Below are 14,570 nucleotides of genomic sequence, written 5' to 3'. Positions count from 1 at the left end.
GAAGGCGCACGTTTCAGATTATGGCCTTTGTATCGGCGTCCTCGTCGAAGTGCACAAGCACCGGTGGCAACTGCATGCGTCGTTTGAGTTCTTGAAATGCGTCGGTCTGCAGCATTTGCCCCTTGAATTCGACATCACATTTAGTTAGATGTGTCAGCGGCTCAGCGATGCGTGAAAAGACCTTGAAAAAGGGCCTGTAGTAGAAACACATGCCAAGGAATATACGCACTGCCTTCTTGTCGATCGGCTGCTGGAACTTTGCGATGGCAGCTGTCTTCTGCGGGTCGGGCCAAACTCCAGATTTGCTCATGACCTGGCCCAGGAACAGAAGCCCATCGTAAGCAAAGCGGGCCTTTTCCGTCTCCAGGGTGAGCCCTGATGCCTTGATGGCCTGCAGTACTGTCGAAAGCCGCCTAAGGTGATCGTCGAAATCTCCGGCGAAGACGACGACATCATCCAAGTAAACAAGACAGGTCTGCCACTTTAATCCTGCTAACATCGTGTCCATGATTTGCTGGAACGTTGCAGGCGCCGAACACAGACTGAATGGCATGACCTTGAACTCATAGAGGCCGCCTGGCATGATGAAGGCGGTCTTTTCGTGATCTCTCTTGTCAACTTCTATTTCCCAGTAACCAGACTTGAGATCCATCAACGAGAAGTATTTAGCATTGCAGAGCCGATTCAATGCATTGTCTATCCATGGGAGGGGGTATACGTCCTTCTTAGTGATCTTGTTCAGTCGACGATAATCGACGCAAAAACGTAAGGCTCCGTCCTTTTTTTTCACCAAGACAACAGGAAATGCCCACGGGCTTATGATGATGTCATCGCGCAGTATTTCGACTTGTCTTAAAGCTGCACATTCTTGTGTCGAAATTTGGTAAGGGCTCTGGAAGAGTGGCCAAGTGCACTCTTTGGTTATTATGCGATGCTTTGCGGCTGGTGTTTGTTGAATCCTCAATGATGTCGAAAAGCAGTCTTTGTATCGTTGGAAAAGACTTCTGAGCTGTTGCTGCTTACTCATGGGGAGATTTGGATTTATGTCGAAGTCTGGTTTGGAAACTATGGTTGTCGAGGTAGATGCGGCAGAAACCGAGAGGACAAACACATTGCTGGTTTCCACAACTTCCTAGATGCACACGATTGTCGTGCTCTTGTTGATGTGCTTGAACACCTGGCTGAAGTTGGTTAGCACCACTTCCACTTTCCCTCCGTGCAGTTGAGCAATCCCTCTTGTGATGCAAATTTCACAGTGGAGCAGTAGACGCTGGTCACCCTCGATGATGCCTTTTACGTCTGCGGGTGTTTTGGTGCTGACTGAAATAACTATGCTGGAGCGAGGCGGGATGCTCACCTGATCTTCGAGCACACTCAAGGCGTGGTGACTACGAGAGCTCTCTAGCGCTATCGCTTGATCTTTCAACAGTGTCATCAACTTCCAACTTCAGGTCGATGATTGTGCCACGTTGGTTCAGGAAGTCCATGCCGTGAATGACTTCTTCGGAACACTGTTGGAAGATAACGAAGGTGGCAGGGTAAGTCCGGTCATGAACGGCCATTGTTGCCATGCAGATTCCATATGGGGTGTCCATCAGCGGTCAGAATTTGAGGGCCTTCCCATGCAGTCTTACTTTCTTCAACTGGGCGGTGATGGGTCCACCCATGACGGAGACATCGGCTCCTGTGTCCACTAATGCAGTGATTGCAGGGCCGTCGAGAAGCACGTCGAGGTCGGTGGTTCTTTGTCTTGGTTACAGTTAGGTCTTGGCCTTGGATCACGGCTGCGTCGCACTGACATGACCTGTGGCTGGTGTGGTGTCGTCAGGTCATCTTTTGTCAGCGTATTCTTTGCTTGCAGACTTCGTTGGGATGACAGCGTCTCATTAAAGGGACACTAAAGGTTACTATGTAGTGAAGTTAAAGTGATAAAGCAATGCTCTAGAATGTCTAAGGCGTCAATATAATTGCGAACAGACCTTTAGTAACCGAGAAATTGAGGTAAATGCATGACACGATTTGAGATCCCCAGCGACATTCCGGTACTAGCCCGATGACGAAGGCACTCTTCATCATAATTTATGTCACTAGTACTGAACTACTCGTATAAAAAGATCATTTCATTGGGTTACAAGATGGAAGAAAATGCTACTTGTCTACTTCTGTTCGATTCTAAGAAAAAATAACACTTTGACGTTACCCTTCAGTAGTATGGGTGGTTGAAAGGTTTCCTTTTCGCTCGACTCTGCGCCGTGCATGCTTTGGAGTTTCAGTTGGTTCGTTATCGCGTCGTGCTACGCTGGTTCTGCTGGCTCGCGAAACTTGCATTTGGAACAAGCAGCGAGAATGCCACGTCCATGTGATGTCATGGGATGTGCGAACGGTCCGCGGAACTTGGCCAAGGGCAGTTGCAGTGGCAAATCCAACGTTACTTATCACTGTGTGCCAACGAGTGAACGTCTCTGTTTGAAGTGGTTAAGTACCATACCTCTGCCACAGCGCTTTGGCAGAGCCGAAAAATTGCATAGTGTGCTCGCTGCACTTTTGTCCAGAGGATTACGAGTTCAACGCCGATTTACTGAAGTCGTGTGGAGTGCCTTTCAAAGCAATGTTTTCCCATAGTGCTGTTCCGTCAGTCTTGCATGCATTCTCCGAAGCGAAAGAGCAACTGCAGGTCGAAGACGGGCGGTGAGTGCGGCATTTGGTTTTCACGAAGGAAAAGCTACAAATGTGTGAATATATACAGCCACGACATACAGTTGCCGTCGTAGTAATATGCAACGACTCCGACAGCGCGAGCCCTCAGCAGCAGGTCACGTTCATCAGTGCTTAAATCACTGAAGTCGAGCCCAGCATCGCGAGCCAACGTGTCGTTGTCAGGGTCGTCCATTTTGGCGTCATAAAATAAGGAACCAGCTTATCATCACGCGCTTTCCCTTCCACTAGCCACCATAGTTCTGCTTTCATGCTGCTGTCGGCTCTGTCTCGGCTGTTTCTGGCCGCGCGTTTGCATTTTGCACAGAAAAGCCGTAGTGCCGTCTGCGGGCGCCGTTTTACTCACCGACAGCGCATGTCACTATGAGACCATGACGTCACCACTCCTCAAGCAAAGGGCGGGCGATTTGAACTGCGCTAGAGGCACGCGAACGCTTCAGAACGTATTTTTTCGTAAAATAAGTCTCTTCTTCGCATGAAACAAGCATTTCGAGGTTTCTGGGATAGTATTTCGACAGCCCACATTGACTTAATATTAACCTTTAATGTCCCTTTAACCCTTTCAGGATCAATGACTTAAATATACAGCGCCGCGAACAAGTCCAAAACGGTCGATGCCGTATATTTACAGCGCCGTCTGTATGTTTAAAAAGTGCGCCAATTTCCTAATTTTTTTCTTTCCTGGCCTGTGCTGTCACTATGTGAGAATACAGGGAATTTTTTTCTCGCACCTCTCTGTCTCGGTTTTCGTTGTATGGTTTGTTTTAGAGCTAGTTTGCTCCGGCACGTCTATATACAACCGCTCGCGCATTAGCTAGGTTGGCATAGGTGGGCGGGCGGCAGTTTGGATTTTGTTTTACGAGTAGTTTCGGCTTCTTGCGCTCGCAAAACTGACGGCTATCTCGTTACTAATCCAGGGTGTCTACCAAGTTTACATTTCCAAATTCCCTGAGTTTTCCAGGTTCTTCCCGTGTGCCCTTGCAAAATTCCCTGAGTGACGCAGAACTATGCTTTATGTCAAAATGGGCTGAAACCACGTCGCCCGATGCTGTCACTCTGTAGTAAGCATATGAAACAAATAAGAAAACGACTTAATTCAGTTTGAATACTAAGGAGTAGTGTATATGTCATTCAAGAAGAGAATAGAAAGGAGGGGTAAGTAATATGCACAGCAAATAAAATGTCTTAAACTGCAAATCGAGTCGGGCATCCTAAATACGAATAAAAAGGAGATGCATAAAGAAGCAAATATTTTCTAATATGAGCTATTTCTATCAACTGATAGCAAGCTCAGTGGTATGAGGCCCGAACTTTGTCACAATTGAGATTCTTACTTAAGAGCACGTAAGTAAACCTCAGCTGTCCCGACATCCTCTCAGCCCGCGCACGACGCCTCAGTGTTGTGTTTCACTGCTTTAAAGAGTTTATTTTGGTTTGGATGATGGACACCTGCATCCCGACATCAGCCAACACTTTCTTTTTTCTTTTTTGAGCTCAAGCTCCTTCAAAACGGTGGCAGCACGTTTCCTTTCCCGTTCATTCCTCAATACATAGGTTCTTTCTGTTCTTGTCCTCCTTCCGCCACTCGTTCGCCCCACGAAACATTTGAAGCATCTTCTTGGTCGGTTGCACAGTCCACGTCCGATTTTTCGTACTCCCTAGGGGCGGCGAAAACGTCCGAAAATCGGCCAGTTGGAAAAAATAAATGCATGTCATTTACTGCCCTTAAGGGCTGAAACCGCAAGAGGCACATTCGAAAACGCTCTGAAGGCCTGTCGGTACACGTATTTGGCATAGCGGTGCTCGTACTGTAACAGGAGATCCCGAATACACGCGTGTATAATTAAGGAATACATATTGAGACCCATGAGAATACCCCTTCCGACGCTTGTAATGCTTCACCGCAATACTTTTGCGTATGCTTCACCACGTAACATACCTGTACTGAGGCGAAGCTAACTTTCAGGATCCGGCTTCATCCAACGCACTGTGCTTTCCGAGCTTCGAAGCCAATTGCAAGGACCACAAAGGCGCAGTCGGTGCCATTGCTGACAGCAGCGAATTCTTTCAATGAAAAACACGGCACCCAACGGCAAGCTTAATAGCTAACGTCGAAGTAGCTAGGTCTAGCGTTGCCGCAGTGCTGGCTACGGCTGCCAGAGGAACTGCGTGCGAGAGCGCCGGTTCGAGGCGGCGAGGTAATCAAAACGGCAGCGGTGGTGGCTTTGATTATTGCCGTTTCGGACCTGCGGTCAGGGCAAGTAGACCGGTAAATCGGACGGCGAAGGGTTATTGCGTGCGAAATTTCAGACGTTCAGATACATTGACTATATGGGGTACATGGTGGTGCCGCGAAGCCGTCCAAATTATCACGCATCCGGAAAGTCGGTCATTGACTGTACACTGGAAACTCCTCCAGCCGACGACAGGACGTCAAAGACCATTTATTACGATTCCTATCTATTACTCGAGCCAGCATTACCGCGACTTTCGACCCTTTCAACAAGATTACCGCTTATTTTCCCTGATAGAGGCGGAAATTCCCCGAGTTTTCCCTGAGTTTTTCCAGACTACTCAAAATCCCTGAGAATTCCCGATTTTCCCGGTTTTCCCGGTTGGTAGACACCCTGTAATCGCTCAAAGTGTGGCCGCCTTTTTCTCGCTCATTTAGTGCTCACAGGGCACTACCTCAAGTGGCATTTATGCCAGTTGCCCCTAGATGACCCGTTCCTCCTGCGGAGCTGAAGTGAAGTAATGCTGACTTCAGAACAAGGAACTTCGAACCATGTGAATGCATTTTCACTGGACGTGGAAGACTTGTATTATGCGATTCAGCACGAAGGAGTGCTCCGCGCCACTAGGAACAAGGTCGAAGACTTCGGTAAAGTTAGGTTCTGTTGTGAAACCGGAGTGAATAGTGACCAGTTTCTAGAACTTTTGAACTTTTACTTTCAATCCACCGTCGTTAGTTTTGAAAACCAACAGTATGTACAATGCAAGGGCATTTGCATTGGATCGTCGCTAGCTCCCACTCTATCGGATATCTTTCTTAGCACCTCTCACAAATGTGTAAATAGCATTCTGGTTCAGTTGTGCACTCCTACCATACTGAGGTACGTTGATGACTACTTGGTGGTTGTTAACACGGTACCAGGATCGAGGCTACATGACACTGTAGAATCAGTAATTAACATGTCTAGAAATGCATCGGTGGCTCTAAACTTCACGTGAGAAAGGCCAAGTGATAATTTCATTCGTTTCCTGCACCTGAATCGCACTTTAATGAACACAGATGTTTGTTTGGAATACAAGCCAACATTGAACAAGCAGCTGATATTATATGACAGTGCCCACTCCAAGTTAGTAAAAACAGCAGTTGCAACGACTTGTCTAAAAGAAGCTCTACATAAATCTTGCATCCACAAAGTATAAAGCAGCTTTAACAACCAGGTTACAAGGCTGCTCCTAGCTGGTTTCCCTTCTTATTTAGTTTCTAGCGTCTGTGATACGCTTCTTCAAAAGCTCAAACAGGTAGAGAAGGAACTAACAAAGAAAAGCCAGATGACAGAAAGAGAGTACGAGTGATTCCTTATTGGCACAGGGTGTCCCATAGCCTCAAGAAGCTTGTGCAAAGGCACAATTATTAATATTGTCTTTAGCGCACCATGTAAATTGGCCAAGATATGCCCTATGCTGACAAAAGCAAAACTACAACCATGCTCTAAGAAACATGCAGCCCAGTACACGGAATGCAATAGAAATAAAGAAGGGTGTTGGATTGGGCTTGTTGGTAAAACATGCTTTAAAGTTTGAAAAACAATGCAAGGGCAGCAGAGGGGACAGAAGAGAGAACCGAGCGATAACTTCCAACAGTTTATTTTCTTTTCAGAAAGCATAGCAAGTTTTATAGCCACAAATTAGCATGCCAACCATGCACAGAACACCACGACACCACGACGAAGCCATACAAAATTCAACGTGGCATTGATAGCTCGAACGCGACAGAGGGGGTACGACACAACCATCTTTTAAACATATAATTTTTCCTTCTTTTAAACACAGAATTTTTCCCTCTTCGACTATTTCACACGTGACACAATCACTGTGTTTTGAAATGATGCTAAATTTTTTGTATCTTGGTTTACATCCACACATGCAGCAGTGGGCAGAAAGCCAACCCTGCTTAGCGCGGTCAACATTGTACATGTGCTCTTTTAGTCTTTGATTATTGCAGTGGCCTATCTGTCTGATGTAATATCTACCACAGGAAAGGGGGATACTACACCATGTTGTTTGTGCAATCTATGAATGTATTCTTGTGTGTGATAAGGCAACCTCGTTTGGGCCAAGATACTGGGACGGTTATTTTGCACAGGTTGCTTAATTTTGCAGGAGTAGGGAAGACAACTTTGAGGTTAACACGCTGAGCGACCTTTTTCAGATTGTGTGAGATTCTATGCATGTATGGAATTACCACAATTTTTTTGTCCATGCCGAGTTGCTCCATCTGGATTTTCATTTACCACGGATGAATAGCTGAGCAGCAGGCCTTCAGCAACAGAGACTTGGGCCCAAACAATGAAATGTTCTTTTCCTTCGACCGCTTCCTAACTTTACGTGAGGCCTCTTTACAGCGAAGGACCGATGGAGGAAGCATGCGTGCTCTGAAAGCTCCCTTCGCCCATCCTCACGTAAGGAATGGTTGCCGCATGCCTGGGTACGAGAGCATCTTTTAAAAGGTTTATGCGAGCATCATTATCAAATAAAAAGATTATTGTCACATTGTTTTTAAATTTTAATGCAAATACAGAGATGTCGGCATCCTTTCTTCCTAGTTTTGTTTACTAAACGTAAAAAAGTACCCCATATTTGCGCAGAACTTGATATGCTCCAGCAATCCTGGCACGCCGGCGGCGTCCAACGCCTAGCAATGCCTAGGAGCGCTACCCATGCCAAACGTACGACTGAAACAAACATGCCTGGCAAGACGTACTGTGCATGCGCTTCTCCACAGGCGGGCGACAGTGCACATGGGCAAGCAAACGTCACATGGCTCAGCAGTGAGGTGAAGTGCTCATTCAGGGTCAGGAGTGGCATAAGGATGCATGAAGGTAGCTTAGGCTGAGGAAGCACCAAGAAAGCCTTCACTGAGGACCCCTCAGTAAGGAAACTTTCAGAGTGACATAGGGTGGCCTTACCACACTGAAGGCTTCCTCACTGAGGTAAGGAAGGTTTCACTGTTTAGCCCTTCCACAAGAGATTGATAGCCTGCCGAAGTTAACCATTCAGACTGCTCCCGAAAACTGTCGATCATTTTATGTTCGCAGGAGTTTCTTAAGGCATTTTTGAAACATGAGCTAATAATGCCACGTTTTATAAATTTTGAGTGCGCGGAGTTGAATGGAAGAAGTGGCTTGTTGCCACGTGGGCAGTACATCCAACAAGAACGGTTTTCGTGCAAAAGTAGTTTAACGTCTAGGAACCTTGTTATACTGTTCTTAGAAAATTCATGGGTTAGTTCTAGTGGGTTAAAACATTTGCGTGTTGTGTTCAGAAGTAAAAGAGCATCAGACTTGTACAAACTGGCATCACTGTCAAGAAAAATTAGAAAGTCCTACACATATCTAAAAGCAGCTAAGACGTTAGTGTTGATGAAAGCATCCGACACAGATCTGTCAAGTTTTGCTAAAAACAAGTCACTTAAAGGGCCCCTGAAACGGTTCGGACAAATTTTGTTGACGCGTAGGGTACAACTTCGTAGAACATTCGCACCACAATTTAAGTGAAGCGTTACGTATTAATGGAGCTACAAGCGATTACAAGTTACCCTCCTCCCTAGCCATGCTTTTCCTCCTCAACTCGTTCGCTGAGCGATCGGGGCTAAGCTCAGCCTTCACTGGTCCTGCGTCACGATGCGACGTCACATCGTTTATTTCCGATTGTTTTGGAGCCCGCCCCCACCCGCGAGAAACCTCTCTGCTGGCCGTTTGGCCGTCGACCCCAAGCGAGAGCTATTGAAGCAGCGTGTGTTGCGAGCATTCTGTCGTAGCGCCGAACATGTCTGGTATTCCGGTAATCACACACTACCTGAATATTTCGACGGAACGATGGAGGCATAAACTCAAGTTGATGAAGGAACTTTAGCGTAGACGTACGTGAGCTGCCTGATCGGTCTCCACGGTACAGCCACCTGCTGGCGCACAGAGCTTAACCAGCCAAAGAACGAGCTAATATTGCTCTAACCAAGTGTAAAACATTTTAAACATTTACAAAAACAACGTGTTAACGATTACACTCCTGTGAAAAATTTACACCAGCAGCCAAGAAGATTACATTTTGTTACTGCTACTGTGTGTGGTTGAGCTCTATGCCACCAGGTGGCTGCACCATGCAGACCAATCACATTTACACTTCTGTTCATCCCCTGAAACCACACGCAAGGGGACACAGCCAGGCCCTGTCCCCTTGCACATGCGTTCACCCTAATACCGGACTCGCGAAACGCTATTGCGTTAGTAATCTTCCGCTGTAAAGTGACGGCCGCAATCGCACAAATCCTGGCGCCGATCGGATAGTGGCAGTCCTATGCGCTGCAGCCAGTCCGCTCGTCGACTGGCTTGCAGAGGGACACGATGTCACAGCTTGACATACTGCCAGTCGCTACGTTTGCAGTCCACAATGCAACAAAGTCGAATCACAGCGCTCACGAAAACACAAACCAACACTGACGGTGGAGCTCTCGTCAAAGACAGAGCACGTTGTAACACAAGCAGACGACACTTGCTGTGTGCCGGAAGTGCTTAAGTGTACTGAAAAATTGTTCTTGTGCATTCTCTTTATGTTATTTTCTTGTTATAAAAACAAATTAACTAACATTCCAACTATTACGAACATCATTTGTTTACCATAAAGTTGGAAAATTTATCGATCATGCGCCCTGGTCAGCCAATCGGATAGCTCGCCCCACTGACGTCATATGGGTGATTTCGGTCATATGGGTAGGGGCGGCTTAAAATTTCGCCGAGCAGTGTGCTGCGATCGGCAGTGATGTGCATTTTTAAAGCCTTCTAATAAATTACACGCTTTACGCGGAGCACTTAGATGTGTCACTTAATGATCAGAAGGACCTACTCTAACGACTGAGCACGTTTGTAGAAAATCGTCAAAATCGCTTCAGGGTCCCTTTAATATGGGAGCAATGCATGATCCAATGCAAATACCTTCTTTTTGAAGGTAAGGTTTACTATCCTAATGGATGTAGACTGTAGATAAAAGCTAAGTAAGTCTTAAAAAAAAGCACTGACACTGATACCATACTGAGTCTGGTACATTGAAGGGCCAAATTCATCAATGCAGTGAAATAGTAAAACATGTGGTATAATGAAGGTCCTTAATGTCAACTGAAAAGGCAAATAGGTTTTCACTGCATTGTGAGCTGACAAATTGCTGGATTGCGCCAGAGTTTTTTACAAGAAATGGATCATCAACTTTTAAACAATTTAGGTTTTCCTGTAAGAGTGACACATTTCTGCCAGGGGGATTTTCTGAAACGATAAGCCTAAAAGCCATGTCAACTTTATGAGTAAGATCTTGATGAGGGCTAGTTGATTCATACTTAGAACTGAGGTGAAACAGCGCAAAAAAGACGAGGACACAAGGAAACAAATATCACAGACAAGCGCTGACTGCCAACTGGAAGTTTATTTGAAATTCACTGGACATTTATACCTTTTTCAGCATAGGCATGCGCACATCACATTTTTGGAAGATTAAAATGTTGATTTGCAGATGCTTTTACAACTGATGTGCGCATGCCTATGCTGAAAAAGGTATAAATGTCCAGTGAATTTCAAATAAACTTCCAGTTGGCAGTCAGCGCTTGTCTGTGGTATTTGTTTCCTTGTGTCCTCGTCTTTTTTGCGCTGTTTCACCTCAGTTCCAACTTTATGAGTTTTTGCAGTGAATAAAACTTGAAGAGAAAAATTTTTTGAGTTGAACAAGCCCTTTAGAAAAGATTCGAGGTTTAACCTGCAACAAATGCCATTGGCTTTGGTTCTGATCTTCTTCCAGTGAACACCGTGTTGTGACAATCAAAAAAGAAAGAAACTACGCATTGCGCCTTATTGTGGTACCGCTTAACAGACATGACTGCAAAGGCACCCTCTTTGTCTGCAGAGAGCGCACACAGGAATGTTCATTTAGAAAACAAGTGACACGTTTTACCAGGAGTTTTGGAAAACCTGGCTTACAGCGGCTCAGGACGTCAACACCGTCTCTATGCATCACTCATGCTCGTGCTCAGAAGCACGCCGAGACTTGTCACGCGTGAAATAATCGAAGCGGGAAAAATTCTGTCTAAAAGATGAGTGTGTCAGCACCCCCTCTGTCCCACTAATTGACAAGGAGGTCAGATACCTCAGGCTATCGATGCCACGTTGAATTATCTATGGCTTTGTCACAGTCTCGTGGTGTTCTGCGCATGGTTGGTGTGCTAATGTGCGGCTATAAAACTTGCTACGCTTTCTGAAAAGAAAAGAAACTGTTGGAAGTTAGCGCTCTATTTTCTCTTCTGTTGCCTCGGCTGTTCTTGCACTATTATTCAAACTTTAAAGCAATAAAAATGTTGTATATGATATATCCGCAAGTTGCAACCAGGTTTATATTGGTCAAACGGGACTGTGTTACAATGAAAGAGCGTGAGCGCGCTATTGGGCCATATATACCAATACGCGGGGTCATCTGGCTGAACATTGTAAATGTCACCAATGCCGTCTGTATCTTCGTGACACCAAGTTTATGGCACGTCCTGGAGATAGACTAGAAAGGAAGATATTAGAAGCATTTTACATTGCTAGGGCCGAGGGCATGTGCATTAGCTGCCCATCAGTGGCCCTTGCCGAAAAAGAGATTGCATTTTCGATGCGATAGAGAGATCTTGACATCACGGTGGTGCTATTCGTTTTTTTTTTGTTTTTTTATCTTACAAACCCTGTTTCTTCAAATAAAATTTAGTTGGAAGTTAATGCCTGTCGGTTGTACACATTCTTCTTTTAGTTCGCGTCTTTGTAACGCTGTTTTTTCTTCAAGTATGTTACACCAACTCGCCCACATCACACTCCTGCTGCTTATACAACCACTTTTCAGCAGTGAGTGAGTGAGTGAGGAAACTTTGCTGTGAACGCCTGCAGAACGGTTAGCCTTCCCCTGTTAGGGAGGCGTTACTGTGACGCGGCCATGACGTCTTCGCGGCGTGTGGCGCCTCTACTTCGGCCGCGGCCGCACTACTCCCTTTGGTCGACCGCGCCTGCCCCTCTTTTGGGGTGGCAGCCTCCCTCCGGTTTCGCTCGGTCGTTGCCTTTCGAGGGCCGCCGAGATCTGCTGGACGGCCTGGGTTTGGACATCTTGGTCATAGCATCTCGTTGCGGCCTCGAGCCGCGGCGGGATCGTTGTTATTGTTGCAGCTTCATGCGGATTCTTGGCACAGTCCCAAAGGATGTGAGCTGCAGTGGCTCTTTCCTTTCGGCACACACAACACAGATCACTTTCATAAACACTTGGACACACGTGCCTCATCAGCACCGGGGTGAATAATGACCCCGTTTGAAGTTGTCGATATAAAACCGCCTCCTTACGGGTCAAGCCCGGATGAGGTGGCGGCATAGTCCTTCGCTCTAGTCTTATTTTTTTCGTACAGCCAAAGACCAGAACGATCTTCCTATACAAATTGCCATGATCACCGACCATCTTCTCTTGAAAGACTACATCATTATAGACGATACCGAATGATGTATGATAATTGATTACTGCCATTGTAATACCCTCCCCCAATGGAATACCCTCGGGCATTTTAGGTATGAATGAAATAAATAAAAGATAATCGAGAACTCTGCCTAGCTTTGTATAGGCTCAAGGGTTAATCTATTTAACCGAACTGTGTTGGGCAAGGTAAGGCTGGACCTGAATCTTTTGGGCCTGGGTGGTGTGTATGGGCCAGATTTGAAATTACCAGGCTGAGCTCGGACGGTCCAACGCATGGGACTCGGGCTCAGGCACCTCCCCCCCCCCCCCCCAAAAAAAAAAGAAAAGGCCTGTACAGTGCTCTAGCGTGCACTGACTGTTCTATGCATCGTGTGCCATAACAGCGTCCTATGTGAACAACATGTTTGATGCTTATTTATGCCGTTTTTTTGCCCAAAAATGTCACTCATGGTACGGCCTTTGATAGGCTGATGTCCATTTTGGCCATAAGAGACCTCATCACCTGGCTGCAGTGCAGAGCCAACATAAGGACTGTACCACAACTGTACCGAAATGTGTCCACTACAATCTGCCAATAAGTGGCCCAGAAAAAGGTGTTGATCATCATCCGCCAGCAACGAGAATGGCTCTTGGTTTGCCCATTGATGCTTCAGCTGTCCACACCAAAGTATGAACAGCAATGAGAATATCTTGCAAAGCCTACCAAAGCGTGGGTGTGGCATGCACTTGGTCATTTAAATCTAAACAAAAACATTCCTTTTATTTGCACTGTTACGTAAATGGATAAAGGCAAGGTCCGATTCGTGGCCCCTCATGAAAGCGTAAAATGCCATTTGCAGAACCCAGTTTCGGAACCGCCATTATAAACACACCGACTTGGTAAGAGCCTTAAATGTTCTCTCCCCCCCCCCCTCGAAGTTAGAACAGTGAGGACACCAAGTGGTTGAATTTCTTTTGACAGTTATAACCCATGTGAAACAGACAGGCGATAAAGCCAGCAAAAGCATAAAGGAAATATTAGTAAGAAACAGTTACTACGCCAGACCCACTTGCACATACGATGCCCTAACATGATGGCCACTGCACGACACTGCGCCTGTAAGGAGCATAAACAAACACAGACTTGTGGATTCTTGGAACGCCCACAGCACTTTTCCAGATAGTACTCAAGGAATGCATCAGCTTCCAATAAGTTTCGACGGCCCTCGCAGCACTGTCTCAAGTTCACGGCCCTTTTAAGCAGGTGTATAAACACTGCAACCTCTCGCTACACATGGTAAACATGCATAGCAACACCTACCTTCTCCTTGGTCTTGGTGATGAATCCAAGGCGCTGCTCTACATCTGCAATGCAGTGGTGCAAAAAATTAGTGACAAACCGACACCATTGCATAGTGGCTCAGCAGCAATTTAATCTATACTGCAATCATACAGGCAACAACAGCACTGTATTACACATATGATGGATAAAATCAAGTTGGGTTGCGTCACATCAGGCACATACAAGCAATGAGTTTGTTCCCTTGCGTTTGCATTAGGTACTGCACAGACAAAACAGCCTGGTAGGGGTTAGCCAAATAATGTTTATAGAAATAACACGTCCAGTCAACATTAACAAAATCCAGACAGCCAATTTCAAGAAGGTATTTATTCTACCATGCTCGTACAATGTACCGTGCCGCCTAAAAAAAGATAGCGACATGGCTTTGGTGCACTGTTTTGCATTCCACACAAGTTAAAGAAAAGGAGGCTCAATGAAAGGTGTGACATAGTTGTGGTATCCTGTGTTGGCTTCTGGTTTCGGTTTTGGGTCGTTTACGTCAGGGCGCCACTCAGCGCCAAACGCTGTAAGTTGCCTGCTGCGTTTCCCCTCGCGGAAATAAAATCATTCTTTGCCCAGTCCCCGACTTGAGTAGTCCGGCTCTTTTTCAGCGGCGCTGCACGCCCCTGCCGTTTAGGCCTCATGCCATAGGTCCTCTGTCCGGCCGCCCCGTCGAAGCTACAACAAACTGGCGACGAGGTAAACCGTTTACTCTTTTCCTACGTGCCCTGGCAGTTCTACTTCTGCTTTTATCCTGCTTCGGACATGCAAGACG

General features: G+C 46.1%; 1 protein-coding gene across 2 annotated transcripts in view; it reads right to left on the bottom strand.

The window, feature by feature from the left end:
* The window catches only part of LOC126529770 (26S proteasome non-ATPase regulatory subunit 13-like), a 199,400-nt gene that overhangs the window by 126,186 nt on the left and 58,644 nt on the right, over positions 1-14,570 (bottom strand). For both annotated transcript variants that reach the window (XM_055070023.2, XM_050177280.3), the window contains exon 5: positions 13,775-13,818. In XM_055070023.2, the coding sequence (XP_054925998.1) occupies positions 13,775-13,818 (44 nt within the window). The remainder of the gene's footprint in view (positions 1-13,774; positions 13,819-14,570) is intronic.

This window comes from Dermacentor andersoni, chromosome 9 (genome assembly GCF_023375885.2).
Source record: "Dermacentor andersoni chromosome 9, qqDerAnde1_hic_scaffold, whole genome shotgun sequence".
In the NCBI taxonomy this organism is placed as follows: Eukaryota; Metazoa; Arthropoda; class Arachnida; order Ixodida; family Ixodidae; genus Dermacentor; species Dermacentor andersoni.
Note: the sequence above shows the minus strand (reverse complement) of the source record. Positions and strands in the feature narration are given on the sequence as shown.